The sequence below is a fragment of the Centropristis striata genome, chromosome 19 (assembly GCF_030273125.1).
Source record: "Centropristis striata isolate RG_2023a ecotype Rhode Island chromosome 19, C.striata_1.0, whole genome shotgun sequence".
Lineage (NCBI taxonomy): Eukaryota > Metazoa > Chordata > Actinopteri > Perciformes > Serranidae > Centropristis > Centropristis striata.
The window spans coordinates 34,320,784-34,344,661 of NC_081535.1; the positions used below are offsets into that span (position 1 = coordinate 34,320,784).

At 41.5% G+C, this 23,878-nt stretch overlaps 1 protein-coding gene across 1 annotated transcript in view; it reads left to right on the forward strand.

Annotated features, from left to right (window-relative positions):
* The window catches only part of pde8b (phosphodiesterase 8B), an 87,135-nt gene that overhangs the window by 43,041 nt on the left and 20,216 nt on the right, over positions 1 to 23,878 (forward strand). Inside the window, exons 4-15 of the mRNA XM_059358082.1 lie at positions 8,150 to 8,209; positions 8,599 to 8,656; positions 8,864 to 8,952; positions 10,844 to 10,922; positions 11,280 to 11,420; positions 12,601 to 12,689; positions 12,769 to 12,823; positions 18,035 to 18,086; positions 18,474 to 18,551; positions 20,165 to 20,241; positions 21,901 to 22,065; positions 23,252 to 23,297. Of these exons, the coding sequence (XP_059214065.1) occupies positions 8,150 to 8,209; positions 8,599 to 8,656; positions 8,864 to 8,952; positions 10,844 to 10,922; positions 11,280 to 11,420; positions 12,601 to 12,689; positions 12,769 to 12,823; positions 18,035 to 18,086; positions 18,474 to 18,551; positions 20,165 to 20,241; positions 21,901 to 22,065; positions 23,252 to 23,297 (989 nt within the window). The remainder of the gene's footprint in view (positions 1 to 8,149; positions 8,210 to 8,598; positions 8,657 to 8,863; positions 8,953 to 10,843; positions 10,923 to 11,279; positions 11,421 to 12,600; positions 12,690 to 12,768; positions 12,824 to 18,034; positions 18,087 to 18,473; positions 18,552 to 20,164; positions 20,242 to 21,900; positions 22,066 to 23,251; positions 23,298 to 23,878) is intronic.

Genomic DNA, 23,878 nt, shown 5'->3' on the forward strand with positions numbered 1-23,878 from the left:
CAGCCTGAAGCTTCTCTCTGCAGCCTGAAGCTTCTCTCTGCAGCCTGAAGCTTCTCTGCAGCTTCTCTCTGCAGCCTGAAGCTTCTCCCTGCAGCCTGAAGCTTCTCTCTGCAGCCTGAAGCTTCTCTCTGCAGCCTGAAGCTTCTCTGCAGTCTGAAGCTTCTCTCTGCAGCCTGAAGCTTCTCTCTGCAGCCTGAAGCTTCTCTCTGCAGCCTGAAGCTTCTCTCTGCAGCCTGAAGCTTCTCTCTGCAGCCTGAAGCTTCTCTCTGCAGCCTGAAGCTTCTCCCTGCAGCCTGAAGCTTCTCTCTGCAGCCTGAAGCTTCTCCCTGCAGCCTGATGCTTCTCTGCAGCCTGAAGCTTCTCTGCAGCTTCTCTCTGCAGCCTGAAGCTTCTCTCTGCAGCCTGAAGCTTCTCCCTGCAGCCTGAAGCTTCTCTCTGCAGCCTGAAGCTTCTCTCTGCAGCCTGAAGCTTCTCTCTGCAGCCTGAAGCTTCTCTGCAGCTTCTCTCTGCAGCCTGAAGCTTCTCTGCAGCTTCTCTCTGCAGCCTGAAGCTTCTCTGCAGCCTGAAGCTTCTCTCTGCAGCCTGAAGCTTCTCTGCAGCCTGAAGCTTCTCTCTGCAGCCTGAAGCTTCTCTCTGCAGCCTGAAGCTTCTCTCTGCAGCCTGAAGCTTCTCTCTGCAGCCTGAAGCTTCTCTGCAGCTTCTCTCTGCAGCCTGAAGCTTCTCTGCAGCTTCTCTCTGCAGCCTGAAGCTTCTCTGCAGCCTGAAGCTTCTCTCTGCAGCCTGAAGCTTCTCTGCAGCCTGAAGCTTCTCTCTGCAGCCTGAAGCTTCTCTGCAGCCTGAAGCTTCTCTCTGCAGCCTGAAGCTTCTCTCTGCAGCCTGAAGCTTCTCTCTGCAGCCTGAAGCTTCTCTCTGCAGCCTGAAGCTTCTCTCTGCAGCCTGAAGCTTCTCTCTGCAGCCTGCAGTCTGTTGCTGTGTTCAGCGTTTGGCTCTGAAGAGAAGCAGCAGCAGCAGCAACACTGGATGTCACAACCCCTGAGTGGCTGTTGAAGCCGAGTGGCTCTTGAGTGAAGCTGAACGGCAAATTGTGAGTTTGTTTGTTGACATGAAAGCTGGACGGTGGCCCAGAGGGACCAAGAGGAGGACAAATACAGAGAAAAAAGACTTATTTTTTCTCTTTCTTGCCTGTTTTTCCACAGAAATAAAAGCCCCTGGCCACTTTTCAGAGACCTCCTTTGATTGCAGAATAACTTTATTCCTTCCTGTTTTTTCCAGGTGTTTGTTGAGTTCAAACTGGGAGATACTGGTCTACGTTTGTCCCCCATTACTGTCTGATGTGCTGCACTTTAAGATTAGTTTACAAAGTCTATTTAGTCCTGTATTTTTTACTCCTCTTCTTGTTGAGTCCTGGAAAAATATTTCAAATATTAAGGCAACATTTAAATCTCAGAATATTGCAAATATCTCAAATAAAAGCTGGATATTCTTCTTCTTTTGAACATATATGAACAAATGACTTGTTTTTAAAGCATTTAGATATGATTCCCCACTAATTAAAGTGCTTATGTGTAATGGGTGTGAGGTTGGACCCAAGAACAGCACAGACTGAGACCAGTGTTGGAACAGTTAAACAGTTTATTGCTCAGACAGGTTTGCAAAAATCCACAGCCGGTACACAGGTAACAGATCACACACAGAGTGAAGCCAATCAGTCCCACTTCCCAGCGGAGACCTCCGGGGAGGGAATCCAGCAGGCAGGAAACAGACAAGGGGCGAGCAGGCAGAGTAGTCAGGGACGGAATGCAGATCAGGTTACCTGGGCAGAGACGACGAGGATAGGTCAGGGACAGGCAGGGTCGATACCAAGGAAGCAATCCGGGAAAAAACGCGCGAGAGCTTAGCATGCTGCTGAAGACAATCTGGCAAGGACTGAGGGGAAGGAGTGGGTATAAATCAGGTGAGGGAACACAGGTGAAGGTGGTTGCACTGATTAGGTGGGAGTGGCTGGCAGATGATCAGGTGAGGGAGCACAGGTGAATGTGGTTGCAGTGATAGGTGGGAGTGGCTGGCAGGTGAGTGGAAAAGTACTAGCAGACAGGCAGTGGGGATGGAAAGCCAGGAGCGGATCATGACAGTACCCCCCCCGGCAAGGGACGGCTCCAGACGTCCCAGACCGAGCCGGGAGGGTGGAGGGGGTCCGGAGGAGGGCTAAAATTCCTCAGAGTCCCCAGAGTCGACATCCTCCTCAATAGAAGAGGAAGATGAGCAGGAAGAGGCAGCCACATCGGTGCCCCCATCCACCAGGGGATCAGACGACCCCTCCGCAGGGGAACCTGCAGAAGGCGGAAGAGAGAACGGGGCAGGCTGGTCTGGATGCAGACGATGAAAGTCAGATATGAGCCGAGGATCCACAATAAACCGAGCTGGCACCCAGGAACGCTCCTCCGGACCGTACCCCTCCCAGTCAACCAGATACTGCATGCCACGTCCACGGCGACGAGAGCGAAGGAGGCGCCTGACAGCATACACAGGACCACCATCAATGAGCTGAGGAGGCGGAGGAGGCGGCATGGGAGGAACCAGAGAACTCTCTCGGACTGGCTTGATCCTGGAGACATGGAATGTAGGGTGGATCTTCATGGACTGGGGAAGCCGAAGACGTACTGCCTCTGGGTTGATGATGCGGGAGATGGGAAAGGGCCCGACAAACTTGGGAGACAGCTTGCGGTTCTCCACCTTGAGGGGCAGGTCACGGGTGGAGAGCCAGACCCTCTGGCCAACTTGGTAGGCGGGAGCAGGTATGCGGTGCTTGTTGGCGGCAGCAGCATAGCGGTCAGCAGATCTGAGGAGAGCGGTGCGTGCCCGCTCCCAGGTGCGTCGGCAACGGTGAACAAAAGCTTGCACTGATGGGCAGGCAGCCTCCCTCTCTTGGTTGGCAAACAGTGGAGGCTGATACCCGTAGGCACACTGGAAGGGGGAAAGACCAGTAGAGGAGCAGGTGAGGGAATTGTGGGCATATTCCACCCAGACAAGCTGCTCAGACCAGGAAGCAGGGTTGTGGTTGGTCAAACAGCGAAGACTGGTTTCCAGGTCCTGGTTCTTTCTCTCTGTCTGTCCATTAGACTGGGGATGGAAGCCGGAGGACAGGCTGACCGAAGCCCCAACCAGACTGCAAAATTCCTTCCAGAACATGGACGTGAACTGGGGCCCCCTGTCAGAGACAATGTCAGTGGGAAGTCCATGGAGGCGAAAGATGTGCTGGATGACCAGTTCAGCTGTCTCTTTGGCAGAGGGAAGCTTGGGAAGGGGAATGAAGTGGACCATCTTGCTAAAACGGTCCACAACTGTAAGGATTGCAGTGTGGCCCTTGGATGTAGGTAGACCAGTAACAAAGTCCAAAGAGATGTGTGACCATGGGCGATGAGGAACAGGCAATGGGTGCAGGAAGCCAGCTGGTGGGTGACGAGATGTCTTATTCTGGTTGCACACAGGACAGGCGTTGACATAGCCACGGACATCCTCCTCCAGCGATGGCCACCAGAAGCGCTGCTGCAGGAAGTCATGGGTCCGCTGGATGCCAGGGTGACAGGTGAGTCGGGAAGCGTGCCCCCACTGGAGCACATCAGAGCGGAGGTGAGCCGGCACAAACAAACGGTCAGGGGGACAGGAACTAGGACCAGGCTGGTCTTCAGTGGCCGCCCGCACCCTCTCCTCTATCTCCCAAGTGACAGAAGCAACGAGACAGGAGGCTGGGACGATGGTGGAGGGTTCAACTGCTTCATCTGGACACTCAGGAAACTGTCGGGAAAGTGCATCCGGCTTGATGTTACGAGACCCGGGTCGATAGGACAGTGTGAAGTTGAACCTGTCGAAGAACAGTGACCAGCGGGCCTGTCTGGAATTCAGTCTCTTGGCAGATCGAATATATTCCAGGTTGCGATGATCAGTCCACACGGTGAATGGCACCTTGGCTCCCTCTAGCCAGTGCCGCCACTCCTCCAAGGCCAGTTTCACTGCCAGGAGCTCCCGATTACCAATGTCATAGTTCCTTTCAGCAGGAGTTAGGCGGCGGGAGAAAAAGGCGCAGGGATGGACTTTCTGATCGATGCTGGATCGCTGAGACAGAACCGCCCCCACCCCCACACTGGATGCGTCCACTTCCACAATGAACTGGCGCTCAGGGTCGGGGATCTGGAGGATGGGCGCAGTGGAGAAGCGAGTCTTGAGAGTGTCGAAGGCACCTTGTGCTTCGTCAGTCCAGCGGAAGGATGTGTTGGATGAGGTGAGGGCCGAGAGAGGAGAGGCAATGGAGCTGAAACCTCTGATGAAACGCCGGTAGAAGTTGGCGAATCCTAGGAATCGTTGCAGTTGCTTGCGTGTCTCTGGGACTGGCCAGGAAGTCACCGCTGAGACCTTAGTCGGGTCCATTTGCAAACAGTCTTTGGCAATTATGTACCCTAAGAAGGAGACTGAGGGTACATGAAATTCACATTTCTCGGCCTTGACATAGAGGGAATTGTCCAGGAGGCGGCGGAGAACAGATCTGACGTGGGTGACGTGCTCCTCTAGGTTCTGAGAAAAAATCAGGATGTCATCCAGGTAAACAAAGACAAACCTGTTCAGCATATCCCGGAGCAAGTCATTAACCAAAGTTTGGAAGACAGCCGGGGCATTGGTCAAACCAAAGGGCATCACAAGATATTCATAATGCCCTGTAGGTGTGTTGAAGGCCGTCTTCCACTCATCCCCCTCCCGGATGCGAACCAGATGATAGGCGTTTCTCAGGTCGAGCTTGGAGAACACGGTTGCCCCCTGGAGCAGTTCAAAAGCGGTGGAGAGGAGTGGGAGGGGATAGCGGTTCTTGACAGTCATATCATTGAGACCACGATAGTCTATGCAGGGCCGCAGAGACTTGTCCTTCTTTTCCACAAAGAAAAACCCCGCTCCAGCAGGTGAAGATGAAGGACGGATGATCCCTGCCGCTAGGGAGTCTTGTATGTACTCCACCATGGCCTCTCTCTCAGGGGCAGAGAGAGAGTACAAGCGTCCTTTGGGAGGCGAAGTGCCAGGGAGTAGGTCTATGGCACAGTCATAGGGGCGGTGAGGTGGCAGAGAGGTTGCCTTAGCCTTGTTGAACACCTCTTTCAGGTCATGATAATCTTCTGGAACTCCGGTGAGATCTGGGGTAGGAACAGGAACAGGAGAAGCTGGTGACAGTGACGGTGTTCGAAGGCAGGTCTGCTGGCAGGTCTCACCCCACTCCCGGATGGAACAGGTAGTCCAATTAATGTTGGGGTTGTGCAGGCAAAGCCAGGGGTACCCCAGGATGACAGGCTGGCTTGGTGTGGACAGGAGCAGGAACTGGATGACCTCACTGTGACCCCCTGGCAGAAGCATGCGCACAGGGTTGGTTTGGAACGTCACCTTCCCCAGTACATGTCCATCCAGGGCGCTGGCTGAGATCGGCGATGGCAGTCTCTCTGGGCGGAGACCCAGCCGAAGAGCGAGGGCCTTGTCCATAATGCTACCGTCAGCCCCTGAGTCGATGAGGACTGCAATGGAGTGGGAACCGGAAGGCAGCAGAAACTCGGCGGTGAGGCTGGGTCTTTTAGAGGAGGCGGAACCATCGATGGAGCTCACCAGCATGCCTCCGTTCACTGGTGAGCTCTGGCTTTTACTTGACACCGGCTGACAAAGTGTCCTGGCTGGCCGCAGTACATACACAAATTCAGTCTCTGCCTTCTCTCCCTCTCTTCGGGTGAGAGACGGGTGCGTCCCAGCTGCATAGGCTCTGGATCCCCCATGCTTACAGGAGTAGATGAGGTTAACGAGGTGGAGGCAGAGGCTGCTGGAGGATTGGAGTCAGCGGACCTGTGCAGCCGGGCAGAACGTGACTGGAACTCGGAGCGTCTCTCCCTCCTGCGTGCCTGGATGCGCAGGTCGAGACGGGTGGCGAGCTCGATTAGACCCTCCAGAGTTGGCGGTGGGTCATAAGCTACCAGCTCATCTTTGACGTACCCGGCCAGCCCCCGCATAAAGACGTCGCGGAGAGCGGCTGGGTTCCAGTCACACAGGGGGGCCTTGGTCCGAAAGTCTATGGCATAGTCCGTGACCGAGCGGCTCCCCTGGACCAGATCCAATAGCTCTCGTCCAGCGTCGGCTCCAAGAGGTCCGGTACCAAAGACCCTCCTGAGCTCGTCGGCAAAGGATGGGAAAGAGCGGCAGACAGGAGTCCCCCTCTGCCATTCTGCAGTGCCCCACAGACGCGCTCGCCCAGTGAGGTGGTTGATTGTATAGGCCACCTTGGCTTCTTCGGAGGAAAAGGTAAGTGGCTGCAGGGAAAAAATTATGGAGCAGTTGCAGAGAAAGGCGTTACAGGTGACAGGATCGCCATCGTAACGCTCAGGTGCTCCAACATTAGGCTCACGGACTGGAGGGAGAGGAACAGGTGGCGGAGCAGCAGCGCTTGCCGAAGCTGATGAGGAAGATCTGGGCCCCGGCGAAGCAGGAGGTACCCCCAGGGACTGGGTGCGGGCGTGGATGTTCGCCATGTCACGCTGCACTTGTGCCAGGACTTGCTGATTCTGTGCGGAGGCAGCTGCAGATGCAGCAATCAGCTGATTTAACATGTCCTCCATACGGGAAATCCGATCATCAATCTGAGCTGGGTCCATTTCTGGCCAGATTGTACTGTAATGGGTGTGAGGTTGGACCCAAGAACAGCACAGACTGAGACCAGTGTTGGAACAGTTAAACAGTTTATTGCTCAGACAGGTTTGCAAAAATCCACAGCCGGTACACAGGTAACAGATCACACACAGAGTGAAGCCAATCAGTCCCACTTCCCAGCGGAGACCTCCGGGGAGGGAATCCAGCAGGCAGGAAACAGACAAGGGGCGAGCAGGCAGAGTAGTCAGGGACGGAATGCAGATCAGGTTACCTGGGCAGAGACGACGAGGATAGGTCAGGGACAGGCAGGGTCGATACCAAGGAAGCAATCCGGGAAAAAACGCGCGAGAGCTTAGCATGCTGCTGAAGACAATCTGGCAAGGACTGAGGGGAAGGAGTGGGTATAAATCAGGTGAGGGAACACAGGTGAAGGTGGTTGCACTGATTAGGTGGGAGTGGCTGGCAGATGATCAGGTGAGGGAGCACAGGTGAATGTGGTTGCAGTGATAGGTGGGAGTGGCTGGCAGGTGAGTGGAAAAGTACTAGCAGACAGGCAGTGGGGATGGAAAGCCAGGAGCGGATCATGACATTATGTGGCTCATGGTTGTTATAAAGTCTATTAAAGATGTTTATATATGTTCAAACAATTTGCTTTTCAGTTTTGGTTCTCAATCAATCAATCAATCAAAATCTTTATTGTCATCTTGCAAAGCAGCAGTTGTACAGTGCAAAATGCAAAAACACAAGTAAAAATCTTGAAACATTCACACATAAATAAAACAATCAAACAATCAAGTCCCTGGTAAGAACAGTAGGAATCATAAGGTAGTAAAACGTGCAGAAAGAATACAGGTAAAAACAACGAGGCAAGCTAAAAGTGTTTTTATGTTACTCGGCTGATGATATGGTGCATATATAAATATTCCTCAGTATTTTTAGCTCCTTGTGTGTATTTCTACAGTAGTTATTGTTAGATACAGACTATCATACACAGTTCTTGGACAAACTAAAAGCCACCAGCATGTATTTTGCAGAGTGATTTATTATAAGTGCTTCATTATTTCCTCCAGTAAAGGAACAGATCATCTGTCTCCTCTGTCTCCTGATCACCACAGTTTGGCTCCCTGTTTGCTCCTCCTCCTCCTCTCTCCTCTCTCTCCTCTCTCCTCTCCTCCTCCATCTCCTCCTCCTTCATCTCCTCCTCTCTCTCCTCCTCCGCCCCCGCCACGGCGCTCTGTCCTGCCAGAGCCGTGTGGCTTTGTGGCTGAACCTCTGGAGCACATGATGTGTTTGGTGTTTCAGTGTAAAGAGCAGAAATGTTCTTTAGTGGCGATGACATCATGTTGACCTGTACCTGGTCCAGCTGCTCCTCCTCAGCTCCTCCTCAGCTCCTCCTCAGCTCCTCCTCAGCTCCTCCTCAGCTCCTCCCAGTGTGGATGGAGTGACCTCCTGCTGACTTTTAATCTGTTGGTCTTGTTTCCAGGTTGATCCGCGCCACGAAGCCCTCTGAAAACACAATTATTCTGGCCATCGTGCCACAGAAGTAAGTATTATCCTCTGTGCAGTTATGCCTTAAATACTTGGCTTAAAATATTAAAACATATTATCAACAGTGGTGGAATGAAACTAAGTACATTTACTAAAGTATTTCCATTTCATGTAACTTTATACTTCTACTCCACTACATTTACAGGCAGATATTGGACTTTTTACTCCAGCTGCCAGCTTTACTAACTTTTCAACACTGCTTACATATATTTATCAATAATATAAATATATATATATATATATACCAACAAACTGAGAGAATCTGTGTTGAGGGCCTTTAATCTACACTTCCACCTATATTTAAGTGTGCACCACTGAGCGTATGTTTCTGAGAAGTGATGGTTGCAGATGTAAATGATTTTTTTTTTCTGTCTCTGTGATCAGACCAGCTGACCAGGACGAGCCGTCGGTCCTCCCGCTGCTCTGTGCAGGATTCAGCAGAGTGAGTCTCCTTCTCTTCTGTAAAGACTGAGCGTCTTCTCTTATCTAGCTGACACTGGAGACACTAAAGGAGGCTCTTGTTGTGTGTCTTAGAGCTGTTTGATGGTGTGAAAATGACGTCGGACGGTTAGAAAAACAACTTGCTCTGAGTAAAGCCTGACTCATTCACTTTCTCTCTTTGTCTCTCTTCACCTTGTTTGGCCCTCAGAGGTTTGTGGAGAACAGCAGTGTGTCAGCCTGCTATAATGAGCTCATACAGATGGAACATGGAGAGGTGCGCTGCCAGTTTAAACTCAGGTAAGTCAGAGAAAAACACCTCAACCACACACATCATGCAGCCACGCCTTCATGCACAGACACATAGACACTCACCTCAACATCACAGTTAACCCTTCATCAGGCAGAGAACTATATTTGGTAACGTCAGGTAATATTCAGAGAAAAAAGTTGCAAATTGACTAGATTAAAGTGGCAAATCTACAAGAAAAAAGGTTGCAGATTTAAGAGATTTAAAGTGGCAAATCTGCGTGAAAAAAGTTGCAGATTTATGAGAAAAAAGTGTGAAAAAATAAACTTTTTTCTCCCAGATTCACCACTTTAACCCTTAATAGGGCACTCATTGAAATACTTGCAAATTCCAAATTTCAACCCTAGAGAATATTGGAGGATATTACATACAGCCAGAATGTGTAAAAAAAAACATGAAAATAATATTTTGAGAAAAAAGTTCATTAAAGATTAAAGTGGCAAATCTACGAGAAAAATGATGTAGATTCATGAGATTTAAAGTGGTGAATCTGGCAGAAAAAAGTTGCTTTTTTCCCACTTTTTTCTTGTAAATCTGCAACTTTTTTCTCGTAGATTTGTCACTTTAATCTAGTAAATTTGCAACTTTTTTCTCAAAATATTACCTGAAGTTACCAAATATAGTTCTTTGCCTGATAAAGGGTTAAACACATGGATTTTCTTAAAAAAAAATTATTCTCTGTGCAGTTATGCCTTAAATCCTTGGCTTAAAATATTAAAACATATTATCAACAGCTGGAATGTAAAAAAAAAAGTAAAAGTAAAATAAAAAAGTAAAAAATCCCATAGCTCTAGCACAATACTTTAAAGTTTTTTTAAAGTTTTTTTTTAAGTTTTCCCCTCTGAGCAAAATTTTAATATTATATTTTTATTATATTTATAGTATTTGTTGTTGTTGTGTAACATGCAAGAAACCTTAAAGATAGTTTTCAACATTTATTCATGAAAAAAGTGTTTTACAGTAATAAAAAATAATTTTTAAAAATCTGTTTTAAGAATCTGATGACTTGTTTTCTTATAAGCATGTATGTTTAAATCTCTTCATCGTTCCCTTTAATGAAGTTTATTTTGTTTCATTTTTTATATTTTTATTTGGAAAAACATGTTAAACAGAATATTAATCATATGCTATGAATATGCTTTGCAAAATGTCCTTAAAGTTTAGTACAAATTTCAACACAATCCAGTGAAAAATAAGCAACTTGTGAAAGAATTGCAAAAGTTTTTTTAATTTAGGCAAGGCAAGTTTATTTGTATAGCACAATTCAACACACGGTAATTTAAAGTGCTTTACATAAACATTAAAACAGCAAGACACAATAGAAAACAGTAAAAACAGTCAATTAAAACAGGGAAATATAAATAAAAAATATAAGATAAAATAAGATACAGCAGGATAAGAAAATAGATAAAATAATAAAAAAGCACAAGTCAAACATTGCATCGTTAAAAAGTAAGAGCAGTAGAGTATTATGTAGTAATTTATATAAAAAATAGTTGGAGTGGAGTTGTAGGATTGTGCAAAGTTCCATGTATTTTATAGATTATTTTACATTATTTTTATTATTATTTTAAGAAAATGCATGAGACAAATATTGAAAGTGGTGCTTGTGTTGGTAGTGGAGTTAATAACATTTACATTTAGTCATTTAGCCATTTATCAGACGCTTTTATCCAAAGCAACTTACAGGAAGAATAAAAACAAACAATGAAGGTTTAGTGCAATAAGAGCTATTAGTGCATCAATAAGGTCTAGTGAGGATTCTTGGTGTGGTGCTAGGAGAGAAGATGCTCTCTGAAGGTCTGCAGGAGGTTTTTAATTAATTATTAGTTAGTTTTTTAATGTAATAATCCTGGTTTCTGTGTCTCCGTTGACCCTCAGGGCCTGTAACTCCGTCTTCACGGCTCTGGAGCACTGCCAGGAGGCCGTGGAGATCACCAGCGAAGACCACATCATACAGGTGATTAACACACACACATGCTTATTAACACACACACATGCTTATTAACCTAGCTTATTTATAGTTACTTTACCATTAACAAACCAATAAATTACAGTAAATAGTTTATTAATAGTTTTAGTTGAACTCATTTTAACATTTTTAACACCATATTAAGTATGTTAATGATTTTGAAATGATTCATAAACCTTTAAGAAATTGGTTTAAAACATTTAAAGATCAAATATGTATAGCACTTTGTAAATGGTTAATAACTGGTTGATAAACCGTCTATAAGCATCATTTAGTTGGTTATTGTAAAGTGTTTTGTTTTAGTTCAGTTAAAAGCAGAACTCTAACTTCCTGGTTTCTTGGCAGTACGTGAACCCGGCGTTTGAGCGTATGATGGGCTACCACAAGGGGGAGCTGATCGGGAAAGAGCTGACAGAACTACCCAAGAGCGACAAGAACCGAGCCGACCTGCTGGACTCCATCAACACCTGCATCAAGAAAGGAAAGGTGAGTCACACACACACACACACACACACACACTTCTTGGCCTGTGACTTCTTGTGCTTTTTGTGTTTTTTAATATTAAAATTTTGCTCAGAGGGGAAAACTTTAAAAAAAAACTTAAAAGTATTGTGCTAGAGCTATGGGATTTTTTACTTTTTTATTTTACTTTTACTTTTTTTTACATTTATTTTTTCAAGAAAATCCATGTGTTTAACCCTTTATCAGGCTAAGAACTATATTTGGTAACTTCAGGTAATATTTCAAGAAAAAAGTTGCAAATTTACTAGATTAAAGTGGCAAATCTACAAGAAAAAAAAGTTGCAGATTTAAGAGATTTAGAGTAGCAAATCTGTGCGAAAAAAGTCACAGATTTACGAGAAAAAAGTGGGAAAAAAGCATCTTTTTTCTCCCAGATTCACCACTTTAACCCTTAATAGGACACTCATTGAAATACTTGCAAATTCCAAATTTCAACCCTAGAGAATATTGGAGGATATTACATACTGCCAGAATGTGTAAAAAAAAAACGTACGAAAATAATATTTTGAGAAAAAAGTTTATGAGATTAAAGTGGCAAATCTACGAGGAAAAAGTTGCTTTTTTTCCCACTTTTTTTCGTAAATCTGCGACTTTTTTCACTCAGATTTGTCACTTTAAATCTCTTAAATCTGCGACTTTTTTTCTTGTAGATTTGCCACTTTAACTTTTTTCTCGAAATATTATTTTCGAATGTTTTTTTTTTAGACATTCTGGCTGCATGTAATATCCTCCAATATTCTCTAGGGTTGAAATTTGGAATTTGCAAGTATTTCAATGAGTGTCCTATTAAGGGTTAAAGTGGTGAATCTGGGAGAAAAAATTGCTTTTTTCCCACTTTTTTCTCATAAATCTGCGACTTTTTCGCGCAGATTTGCCACTTTAAATCTCTTAAATGTGTGACTTTTTTCTTGTAGATTTGCCACTTTAATCTAGTAAATTTGCAACTTTTTTCTCAAAATATTACCTGAAGTTACCAAATATAGTTCTTTGCCTGATAAAGGGTTAACTGGTAAAACCAACAGGTAGTGTTGGCTGTGGATGATCTGGGTTAAACAGTGATACTGTTGTCTATCGTCATAGTTTCTGGATAATATACAGTGAGAGGTCTAACAGTATCATATCTGCTCGTCTGTGTTCTCTGAAGGAATGGCAGGGCATTTACTTTGCCAGGAAGAAGTCTGGTGACAGTATCCAGCAACAGGTGAAGATCACACCTGTCATCGGCCAAGGAGGGTAAGTTCAGAGGAACAAGTTTCACTGTTCATCCACAACAAATCTCACTCACTGACTCACTTTATCTCTCCTCCAACAGGAAGATTCGACATTTTGTCGCCATCAAGAGACCTCACATCAACAACAACAACCAGGTGAGTCCACTGACCAGCTGCTGCTGGTAATGAAGATGGTTTTAATCACTGGGCTCTAATAAAAACCTGAGAGAAATAGAGGTTTGCACTTTGGAAATCTGAATCCTCTGAACCCTCCGGCTGCTTTTCTTTTAAAAGATCGCCAAAATAACGTCATTTATCACAGCCAGAAACTGTAAAACCAGAATTTTATCGGCTGATTTTCAAATTTCTTAAAAGCTGTGAACAAATTATGTGAAATAATCTGGAAAAATATCCAAATCTTATCTTAAATTAGTGATTCTTCGTCAAGGTTATTTTATTCTACATACAGTTGAAACCAGAAGTTTATATACACTATATAAAAAGACACATAATGCTTTTTTTCTCACTGTCTGACATGAAATCAGACAATCACTTTTCCTGTTTTAGGTCCGTTAGGATTACCAAAATTATTTCTAATTTTGTCTATCTAATCTAATAATTTTAATTAAGCAGTGTGTTTCAGGTGAGCCTTAAAATACATCCACAGGTGTGTCTCTAATTAACTCTAATGTTGTCAATGAACCAATCAGAAGCTTCCAAAGACATGACATCATCATCTGGGCTTTCCCAAATTGTTCCAAGGCATAATAATGTTAGTGTATGTAAATTTCTGACTTTGGAGAAAGTCATGAAAAATTGTCTAAAAAAATCCTTCTCTTATTATTCTGGCATTTAGCAAATAGAAATAATTTTGGTAATCCTAACGGACCTAAAACAGGAAAAGTGATTGTCTGATTTCATGTCAGACAGTGAGAAAAAAAGCATATGTGTCTTTTTATATAGTGTATGTAAACTTCTGGTTTCAACTGTATCTTATTTTAAATATTCCACAATTAAACCATTTGCACTAACCAGATCCTGTAAAAACTTTACATTCTGTGGATGACTCAGCTGATACCAACAGTAACATGACAAAAATTCAGTGAAGCTGAACTGAGTGAACTGCTGTTTACACAGAGCCGAGGGGAGAGGTCGTAAAAATGTAAATAGATTGTGCTGTTTTCATAGAGGTGCAGGACTCTTATATTTAAAAAAAACAACAAAAAAACAAGCCACAGTGAGTAAAATGCAACAAACCTGAAACTTCAGAGATTAAAACCAAAATGTTGATTTGCAGGCTGCAAGATAAATCTTACTTTACAAGCCTACTAGGAGCGGCTCGGGGGAAAGAAATGCTGCAAAGTATAATTTACAAAAAGCCTTCGACTTATAAATCCACTTTTAATGATTACAGTGAGCGAGAACAACAGCTCGGCCCAATCAGGTCCAGAAGAGAAACCAGTGATTGAGTCCAGACTGCAAACTCTGCTGGCAGCCGGCGTTACATAAATACTAGAAATGAACTGTATGCTGTAAGTGTCAGAGTGAAATACTTGAAAAGGAAATGTACACTCAAAAAAATGATTAAGCCAAAAATGTGGACTTTATGTAATTTAATTACATGTACATTTTCCATGTAATTTTGTTACATACCTTGAATGTAAAAGGTCAAATTAAATGCAATGTTTTTCTTTCATTAAAAAGTAATATAGATAAATTAAATAGCGTTAATGCAAATTTCTACATAAACTTTACTTAAAATTTACGTAAACTTTTACATAAACCTTATGAGTTCATTCAATATTACATACAAAGTTAAAGAGACTTATAAAGTCCATACGAAGTAAAGCTTATTAAGATCATAACTCATATAAAAAACCTTCCTTACTTACTACTAATAAGCAATAATTCTGAGGTAATAGAGGGAAAACTCTTAGTTAATGTCTTACTGGTTGCATAATAAGGCCATGCAGAATAAGGCATTAATAACTACTTAATAATGACTAATTAAGAGCCAATATGTTACTCATTTGCATGCTAATAAGCAACTAATTAATGTTGAATATGTGTTCCCTAAACAGTAATCTGTTGCCCCAATTTGGTGCTTAATGTTAATAAATAAACTTTTTCATAACTGCTTGCGTATGAGATGCTTGAAACTGGATTCAGACTCAGACTGCAAACTCTGCTGGCAGCCGGCGTTAAACATAAATACTAGAAATGAACTGTATGCTGTAAGTGTCAGAGTGAAATAGTTGAAAAGGAAATGTAGCCTCTCAGGGCTGCAGCACACACTCACTGTGGAGCAGGTGTGTCGCTGTTCTCAGCTGGGTTCCAGGCCAATAACGTCATACTACGCTAAGCTAGGCTAAGCACCAGGATCCCCCGCTAAGGCCCTGCAGGGCTAGCAGCCAGGCGCCAGGGCTATTTATACCCCGGGCAAAGCTGCACACAGTCTCGCTTTAGCTCGCCGCTCTCTTTCATCGTGTGGACAGAAGGTGAGTCAGCCGCTGGCGTCTGCCTGCCAAAGCCAAATGGCATTCATTCCTGCTCGGGATCGGGAATCCTGAGACACGGCAGCAGGGACTGATCCCATTCTCCAAAGTCGTCCCCACAACCTGAATCATGCCGCGTCCAGCTGGATGAGTTTATCAGGGTGTTGCACCATGAATTATACAATGCAAGCTAGGAGCAAAAGTTTAGGATTTGATGACACTTTAACCCACCAAACCATCCAGCATGAGCATGTTTTCTTTAACCAAAAAAAAAGCAAAAAAATTGAAAAAAACACACACTTTCTGCAAGCTCGAAAGGGGGTAGGAAGAAGTAAAAAAACTTATCTAGTCCTACCCCTTAACGGTCAGTATATACATACATATATGAATAATCGACATACAAATATTATAAATAATTATATATATACATATACTATAAACAATTTATATTACATTGTGAATACCTATACATGTATATTGTAAAGTACTATATATATATATATATATATATATATATATAAAAATATTATAAACATAAATACAATTACCATGTACAGTACAGGCCAAAAGTTTGGACACACCCATCTCATTCAATGCATTTTTCTTTATTTTCATGACTATTTACATTGTAGATTCTCACTGAAGGCATCAAAACTATGAATGAACACATGTGGAATTATGTACTTAACAAAAAAAGTGTGAAATAACTGAAAACATGTCTTGTATTTTAGATTCCTCAAAGTAACCACCCTTTGCTTACTAGAATATAAGACATGTTTTCAGTTATTTCACACTTTTTTGTTAAGTACATAATTCCACATGTGTTCATTCATAGTTTTGATGAATCTACAACATCAATAGTCATGAAAATAAAGGAAAAACATTGAATGAGAAGGTGTGTCCAAACTTTTGGCCTGTACTGTATATATAAATATTATAAACATAAATACAATTACCATGTATATTACAAAATTACAGTCTACATATGTCCATGTTACAGAGGCCATGAAGGGGCTTGTTGGGCTTCAGAGGTTAAACTAAGTGCATCTTCCCTGAGACGCTGTCATCCATCCCGTCAGGATCGCTCTGATCTGATTCTGTATTCCTGCACGGGACGTTTTTCCTCCGAGCACTTTAAAGCTCACATTATTCCTGGTGTATTCCCACCCAGACGTTTGGCCGGACACCACGGTTTCCATTTCACGGTGTTGTTTAGTTAGCAGTTATTTGACTAAGCGCTGCAGACTTCGGGTCACTCTTGTTTGTCTTTCCCTCTCAATTAAGGCCCATCATAATCCCAACTATCCCCCAGCTTTACTCCAGTAAATTCAAAAAGATGTTCTTTAAGATGTCTGTTTGTGCTTTGCAGCCCAAGAAGCCCATTAAGACGCAGCCAGCAGAATCTGGCAACCTTGTATGTCATTAGAAGTGTTTACACTGTCTTAATCCTATTTACTCAGAATGGGACGCACTGTAGCGCTGAGAGCAGGCGACTTCAGAGAGGAGGGGCTGTGAAAGAGAAAATATGCATTGTGTGAGAGAAACATGGAGGCAATAGTCATGTTATTAACCACACTGTAAAAAAAAATCGGTTTAATTTACGGTAAAATACCGGCAGCTGTGGTTGCCAGAATTTTCTACTGTAAATTGAAATGTAAAAATCTGCAAAAACTGTAATTTAGACTGAGTAGTGCCTTTATTTTTAGGGTGATTGTGTCCTTGTGACATTATGATATTTCTCCATTCATTTTACATGAAAAAACTGTGTTTTCTACAGTCTAAAAGTTTTGCATTATTTCTTGATTTACGGTAATTACAAGCATCTACTACGGTGATATTACATTTTTAATTTTACGGCCTATTTCTGATGCAATTTGACAGTGTTTTACTGTAATTTTTACAAACATTTTTTACAGTGTAGTCAAATAACTGCTAACTAAACAACACCATGAAATGGAAACCATAGTGTACGGCTAAACGTCTGGGTGGGAATACACCAGGAATAATGTGAGCTTTAAAGTGCTTGGAGGAAAAACGTCCCGTGCAGGAATACAGAATCAGATCAGAGCGATCCTGACGGGATGGATGACAGCGTCTCAGTGGAGATGCAGCATTTCACCTTCTCTGCATCAAAAAGACACTTTTCTGTTTTTTGTGCATAAAAAGGAGTTTATGTGCGATAGAGAAATGTTCCCCGTGTCCAGTCAGCAGCATGTAAAGGTTCAGTGAGTCACTGCAAGAGGAAGATCTCCTGTAACCAGATTAAACCGGCTCTACTTATCCATATCTACATAACCTCCGTGTGACTAACAGGATGTACTGTACCAGTCGACACCTGCAGCAAAATGTTTTATTACCAAAACTGGAAAAATGTGCCATAAAGTTCACAGTGATGGTCAAAGTTTTGCAGATTTTGCACAAAGCTTTATTGAGTTTTTACAGTACAAAAGTCAGCATGAATATGAAATTTATAATAATGCAGATTTTACTTTCACATGACAAATAAACCATACAGTTCATTAGCAAATTATCTAATTAGTTTTTTTCTTTTTCTGGATTTGAGGTTTTTTCAAAGACAAGTTGAATTTATGCAAATTAACTCTAACAGTTAACAGATTTTATGCCTTTTTAAGGCTGACTCTTATTTAATACGTTAGGTTGTTAGGGTGAGATTTGAGGATATGTTCAAAGAGTAAAAGAACATTAAATCTCAAGTCTTTAATCAACAGCAGTAATCCTACCGGCGTGCTGCTTTCAAGGAAATTAGACTGATTATTTTCCTCACAGCAAAGGAAAACCTGCAGGAACTCCTGGTCGCCGTCCAGACCTTTAATCTGCTCTCTCTCTCTCTCTCTCTGTGTCTCTCTATCAGGTCCACAAGTTCAACAAGGAGGAGAGATGCAGCGGGGAACATTCTCAGTCAGGTAACTGACCAAAACACACCCTTTAATATTGACACTTTTCTTATTTGATCGTATATTTTCATCCAAAACTTTGTCGATAATTATAGAATTGCATGATTGTGTCTCCTGAATCACAGAGTCACAAAACTGATTAAATATCTTAAAATGTCAGCAGACGGAATATTCTTTCAAATCTATATGGTTAGAAAAGTCTTTGAGACTTCTGCAAAAACCTTGTAGAACATTGATTATGTTCTTAAATGTGTTTTTTAAAGCTGGTGTAATTTTTATTTTAATCAAAAAACTGTAAACTCAGACTGTGGCAGCTGATCTCTTCTACCAGTCTAACTGTGTTCCTCCATCAGAGTAAACCTGCTGTATATTTAACCTCCTTCTCTGTGTCCTCAGAGTGCCATTCTCTACGTCATCGCGACCGGAGGAAAGACTCCATCGACGCCAGATCTCTCAGCTCTCGCGGTAGTGACGGTAAGACCAATTAAAAGTCATTATCTTTAATTAGAGTCTCTGTTTGAATGAATGGAGGGAGCAGAGAGCACAAAGGAGGAGAGGAGGTGACTCAGACTGTTGTGAGATGATTTTTCTATTTCTGAGCTTCTTCTTTAGTCAAACCGCTTTCATTCTTCCTCTTCTCCTCCTTTATTACCTTTTTATAAACATTTGCTCTGTTTATATTTTCTCCCTTTTCTCTCCTTTTTTGCACATTTTCTATTCAGTCTTTCTTTTGGCAAGAGCTTACAATTACAGCAACAAGCCTTAATCTGTTTCTCTACCTTGGACTGCACAGGGCCGGACCAATACTCTGAACTTAATTCTGCTCAGTATTGATTTCATGGCCTTATAAAATGCAGTAGATTATCTGGTTCTGAGCTGCTACTGGTAAGAATACACGTTAATGTGGTCAAATATAGCAGTAAAAATAGTATAAACTCCAATCATTCTCTCACTTTTCCATTTATTTTAAACACAAAATGCATTCAAACCACAAAAACAATATAGAGTTTGTATGTTTAGCAGTAAACCGGCATTTTTTTATTGTTTTTCAGTTCTTTTTTCTTATTTAGTGACAAAGGTCCAGTCTGTCTTGGGCTTGAATGTTAAAAAGTTTACATTCCATGTCAACGTTTCCTTTTTTACTGTGAGATGGCGTTTTAGCAACAAGCTAACTCAGTGTTTCTGTGGAACGCATTTCTATGCAGCTGCGTATGCGCGAACATACAGTACATAAACGGTCTTCAAAATAAAAGCACTGCGGTTGTATTGATTTTTAATTTCCAGGTAACCTCACCTAACCCTAACCCTAACCCAAACTTTTATCCTTTTATCATGCTTTTATTTATGACTATTTATCAAATTCATTTAATTATTTAAGTAGTATTATTTTTTAAGTATTTATTTGTCTTATTTTTATTTTTATCTTCTTAAAAGTCTCAATATCCCTGACTCCCGATGTGTGAAAAAAATACGAAAAACAAACCAACAAGTAGCGGGAGGTCGATTTTTAACACCATTAGACAATAACACAACCTTCTCAAAATAAAGAAATAAAAGAAATAAAGGATAGTTGCTCCCCACACAAAGTACATAGGGGAAGCTGTCCCCTCCTTTTGTTTCCGTTTCTTTTAATTTATTTATTTATTTCTTTTATATTCTTTTATAACATAAGAAAACATATTTTTGATTGCAAAAGAAGCTGTTTTTACCACATGATGGAGTTTTACATGATTTTAAGAAATAGCCTGTGCCAGTGCACGTGGCAAAACAGTTTTATCTGTTTTGCCACCACTTTTTCCTCAACAAAACCTACCCTAACCCTAACCCTAACCTAACCGAAACTCTTCAAAACTCACCTCTTCAAATCCGCCTCCAACTCTTCTTCCTCTCCTTCTGTTGGACTAATTCATGCTCTTCTTTCTTTTGTTTTGTTCTGCTGTTGGTGTAAAGCGCCTTTCTGTATCTAGAGAAGTGTTAACCAAGATGAATGGATAATTACTGTCTTTAATGAATAGACTTTAAGGGCTGACCATCAATGAGCCGCACTACCATGATGCATGAAATCATTATTTGTTATTTGATTTCAGCTCCCAGTTTACAGAACAGAAGATATTCGTCGGTGGCCAGGATTCACTCCATGACCATCGAGGCTCCCATCACCAAGGTAACGCTGCTTTTTACATTCACACATTTTAATTTGCATCCTTAGTTCTGGTTCCAAAAGAGTCGGGACATTATGTGAAATGTAGATAAAATGCATCAAATTTGGATTTTATATTTACAAAAAACAAAAGTTTGTCAGTTTGAACATATCAAATATGTTGTACTGGTTTTCTGTTTTGCATAGAAATGAAATGCATTAAACCTGAGAAATCAAACATTTTACATAATCTCTAAAACTTTAATCAGGTCAGCAGTATTTTTGTGGGAAAGTATTTATTTTATACTTCAGTGATCAGAGTGAGTTAATCATGTCTACAGCTTTTATTGTGCTGTAAGGGCCAACCTTCAATTTTGTAAATTCTCAATTTATTCCCGTTTATTCCTATTCATTCCCCATAAATTCTAATGGAAAGTTTCCAACCTTAAAAATTCCCAGAATTTTGCAACCTCAATTACCAATGGAAAAACTTTTAGAAAATCTTCTTTTGATGCAAAAGTAGAATAAAAAGCTACATTTTCTAGCATAATATTATTGTCAAAGAGCGTTATGTCTTTGAATTTGTTGTTACACTCTACTTTAACCCTTTATCGGGCGACAAACTATATTTGGTCACTTCAGTGGATATCATATTTCAAGAAAAAAGTAGCAAATTTACTAGTTTAAAGTGGCAAATCTACAAGAAAAAAAGGTTGCAGATTTAAGAGATTTAAAGTGGCAAATCTGCTCGAAAAAAGTCGCAGATTTACAAAAAAGCAACTTTTTTCTCGCAGATTCACCACTTTAAATCTCATAAATTTGAACATTTTTTCTCAGAGATTTTCCTCTTTAGTCTCGTAAATTTATTTCTCAAAATATTACGCCCCAGGAGAACTTGACGACATATTAGGGCATATTAAGTATGAATAAAAATAAAAATACAAACCGGGGGGGTAATACTTCGAGAAAAAAGTTGCAAATTTACTAGATTAAAGTGGCAAATCTACGAGAAAAAAATGTGCAGATTTAAGAGATTGAAAGTGGCAAATCTGCATGGAAAAAGTCACAGATTTATGAGAAAAAAGTGGAAAAAAAACAACTTTTTTCTCGCAGATTCACCACTTTAAATCTCATAAATCTGAACATTTTTTTCTCCGAGATTTTCCTCTTTAATCTCTTACATTTATTTCTCAAAATATTACCCCCCTCCCCCGGGTCCGTATGTTTTTTTTTACACATTCTGGCAGTATGTAATATCCTCCAATATTCTCCAGGGTTGAAATTTGGAATTTGCAAGTATTTCAATGAGTGCCCTATTAAGGGTTAAACCTCTGGGGATTTTTGACTGTGTGTATTTGTGAACTTCCTGTCTAAATGTAAGTGTTAAAGAAGGTTCTGCTGTCAGCATGTGAAGGTCTGGGTCAGCGGTAATAAAGCAGGTCAGGCTGCGGGCGGATCATATACAGTATACAGTACGGGTTATTGTCCCGCTGCAGGTCCTGTGATGCTCTTGTGTGTTTGAGAAGCAGCTTTTTTTAGCCGTTTCGCCTCAGACGAGATTTCTGCAGCATCACATGCAGATCCAGTGATAAAGGAGCGCTGTGTTCCTCAGCAGAGAGCTCTTTATGCTTCTGTTTGTGTCTGTTTTGCAGCAGAAACAGGGACTTTTCTTTCCCTCCTCAGGTAATAAACATCATCAACGCGGCCCAGGAGAGCAGCCCGGTGACGGTGGCCGAGGCCCTGGACCGGGTCTTAGAGATCCTGAGGACCACGGAGCTCTACTCGCCACAGCTCGCCTCCAAAGAAGATGACCCCCACACCAACGACCTGGTTGGGGGGCTCATGAGTGTAATTATCTGCTCTTGAGTTCATCATAATCATTACTATACATGCTCCAAACTCTTTATAAGGAGAAGTTAGGAATAGTTCTTTTATGCACGTTGTAAAAATGTTCTGACCTCATGCATATGAAATTGAACATGCATTCTTGTTGAACCAAGAAATGTTTGGCCCACTAAATCAGTTCTGTTTCAACAGAGTGCCAACAGAGTCTTTGTTTATTTCTTTTTTTTTGTTGAATTTGTTGAATAAGAGGCGAGTTGCTGCACTCAGACGTTGACCTCAGACTTCCAGCAAGATACAAAATTATACATTTTCTAGGAAAATTCTTTATTTTTGCCTACAAATCCTATAAAAAGGCCGATATATCTCCCCCCTCTGTTCTTCCAGACACACACACACACACTTTAGTCTATTTAGACTTATTTTGTCCTCCGTCCTCCTGCAGCTAATACTCCCTAGAGCACCAAATGTGGATTAATCCGCTGCTGAAAATAGTCCCAAAAACAGGAAAAAGTAACTATTGATAGACAATATATTTTTGTGTCGTTAACAGGGATTTGTTGACATAAACAAAAGCATAGAATATCACCAGCTTTTTGCTCAGTATAAATAATGAATCAAACACATTTTTATCGTCAAATCAGCCAGAACAACTTTAGCAAACATTGTTTGAGTAACACTTAATAGAAAAACTACAGTGCACAACTGTTTCAGGAAATGACTGAGCCTTTTCTAAATATAATTTCATATTTATGAGCTGTTTTTGTGATATTTAGAGAGACACAGACAGAAGACAAAAGTCAAAGTATTGAGACACAGACCAACTCATAGTTGGTTTTTGTCCTTTCATGTAGTGTAGTTGACAACAACAGCAATAAAAAAAATCCAATTTCTTAAGATTTGTGTTTTGCACATCTAAATGACTTTATTTATCAGCTCTGTTAGAATGAGACAGCTGATGGCTGTAGGAGAGAATAATAATAATAATAATAATAATAATAATAATAATAATAAGAGGAGAGAAGATTCTTTTGAATCTCTCCGTCCTGCAACAGAGAGAGAGGAGTCGTCCACTGCTGTTTTTTATTCATAAATGTGTTGTTTAGCGGATGATCTGGATTCATAGAGTACATGGAGCTCATTCATTGTTGTTACAGTTAATAAAATAATTAACTTTTGTTTCTCTCGTCAGGACGGGCTGCGGAGACTCTCTGGGAATGAATATGTCTTCTGCAAAAGTAAGTTTTAAAGATCCAATATATCAGTTATCATATATCCAAACAATACAATATTATAATAATAGTATTACAGTATAAAGGCATTTCACTGCACAGTACCTTTAACTCTCTGTACAACAAATATTCTGTCATAATACACACAAGAAGTCAGCCGCAAACTTTGCATGGTGTTGCAAGTCTCATAACTGTTTGATATGAATAAAGCTGCAACCAGTGGTGGAAACAGTATTCAGATCCTTTACTGCCGTAAATATACTAATACTACACTGTGATATTACTCCACTACAAGTAAAAGTCATGCATTCAAAGCTTACTGAAGTAAAAGTACAAAAATATCAGAAAACGTGCTTAAAGTATCAAAAGTATGCAGAATGTCACCACTCAGATTGTTATTTATATTCTAAATATATTACAAGATATATTTATGTAAGCAGCGTTTTGATTTAGTAAAGATAGGGATAGCTTTAACTACTTAATATCCTGTTAGGAGGTTTAATTTGAAATTATGTCTACTTTACTTACTTTAAATTGATCATCTTTTATGTTAAATCACCTGAAAAGTAACTAAATGTAGTGGAGTA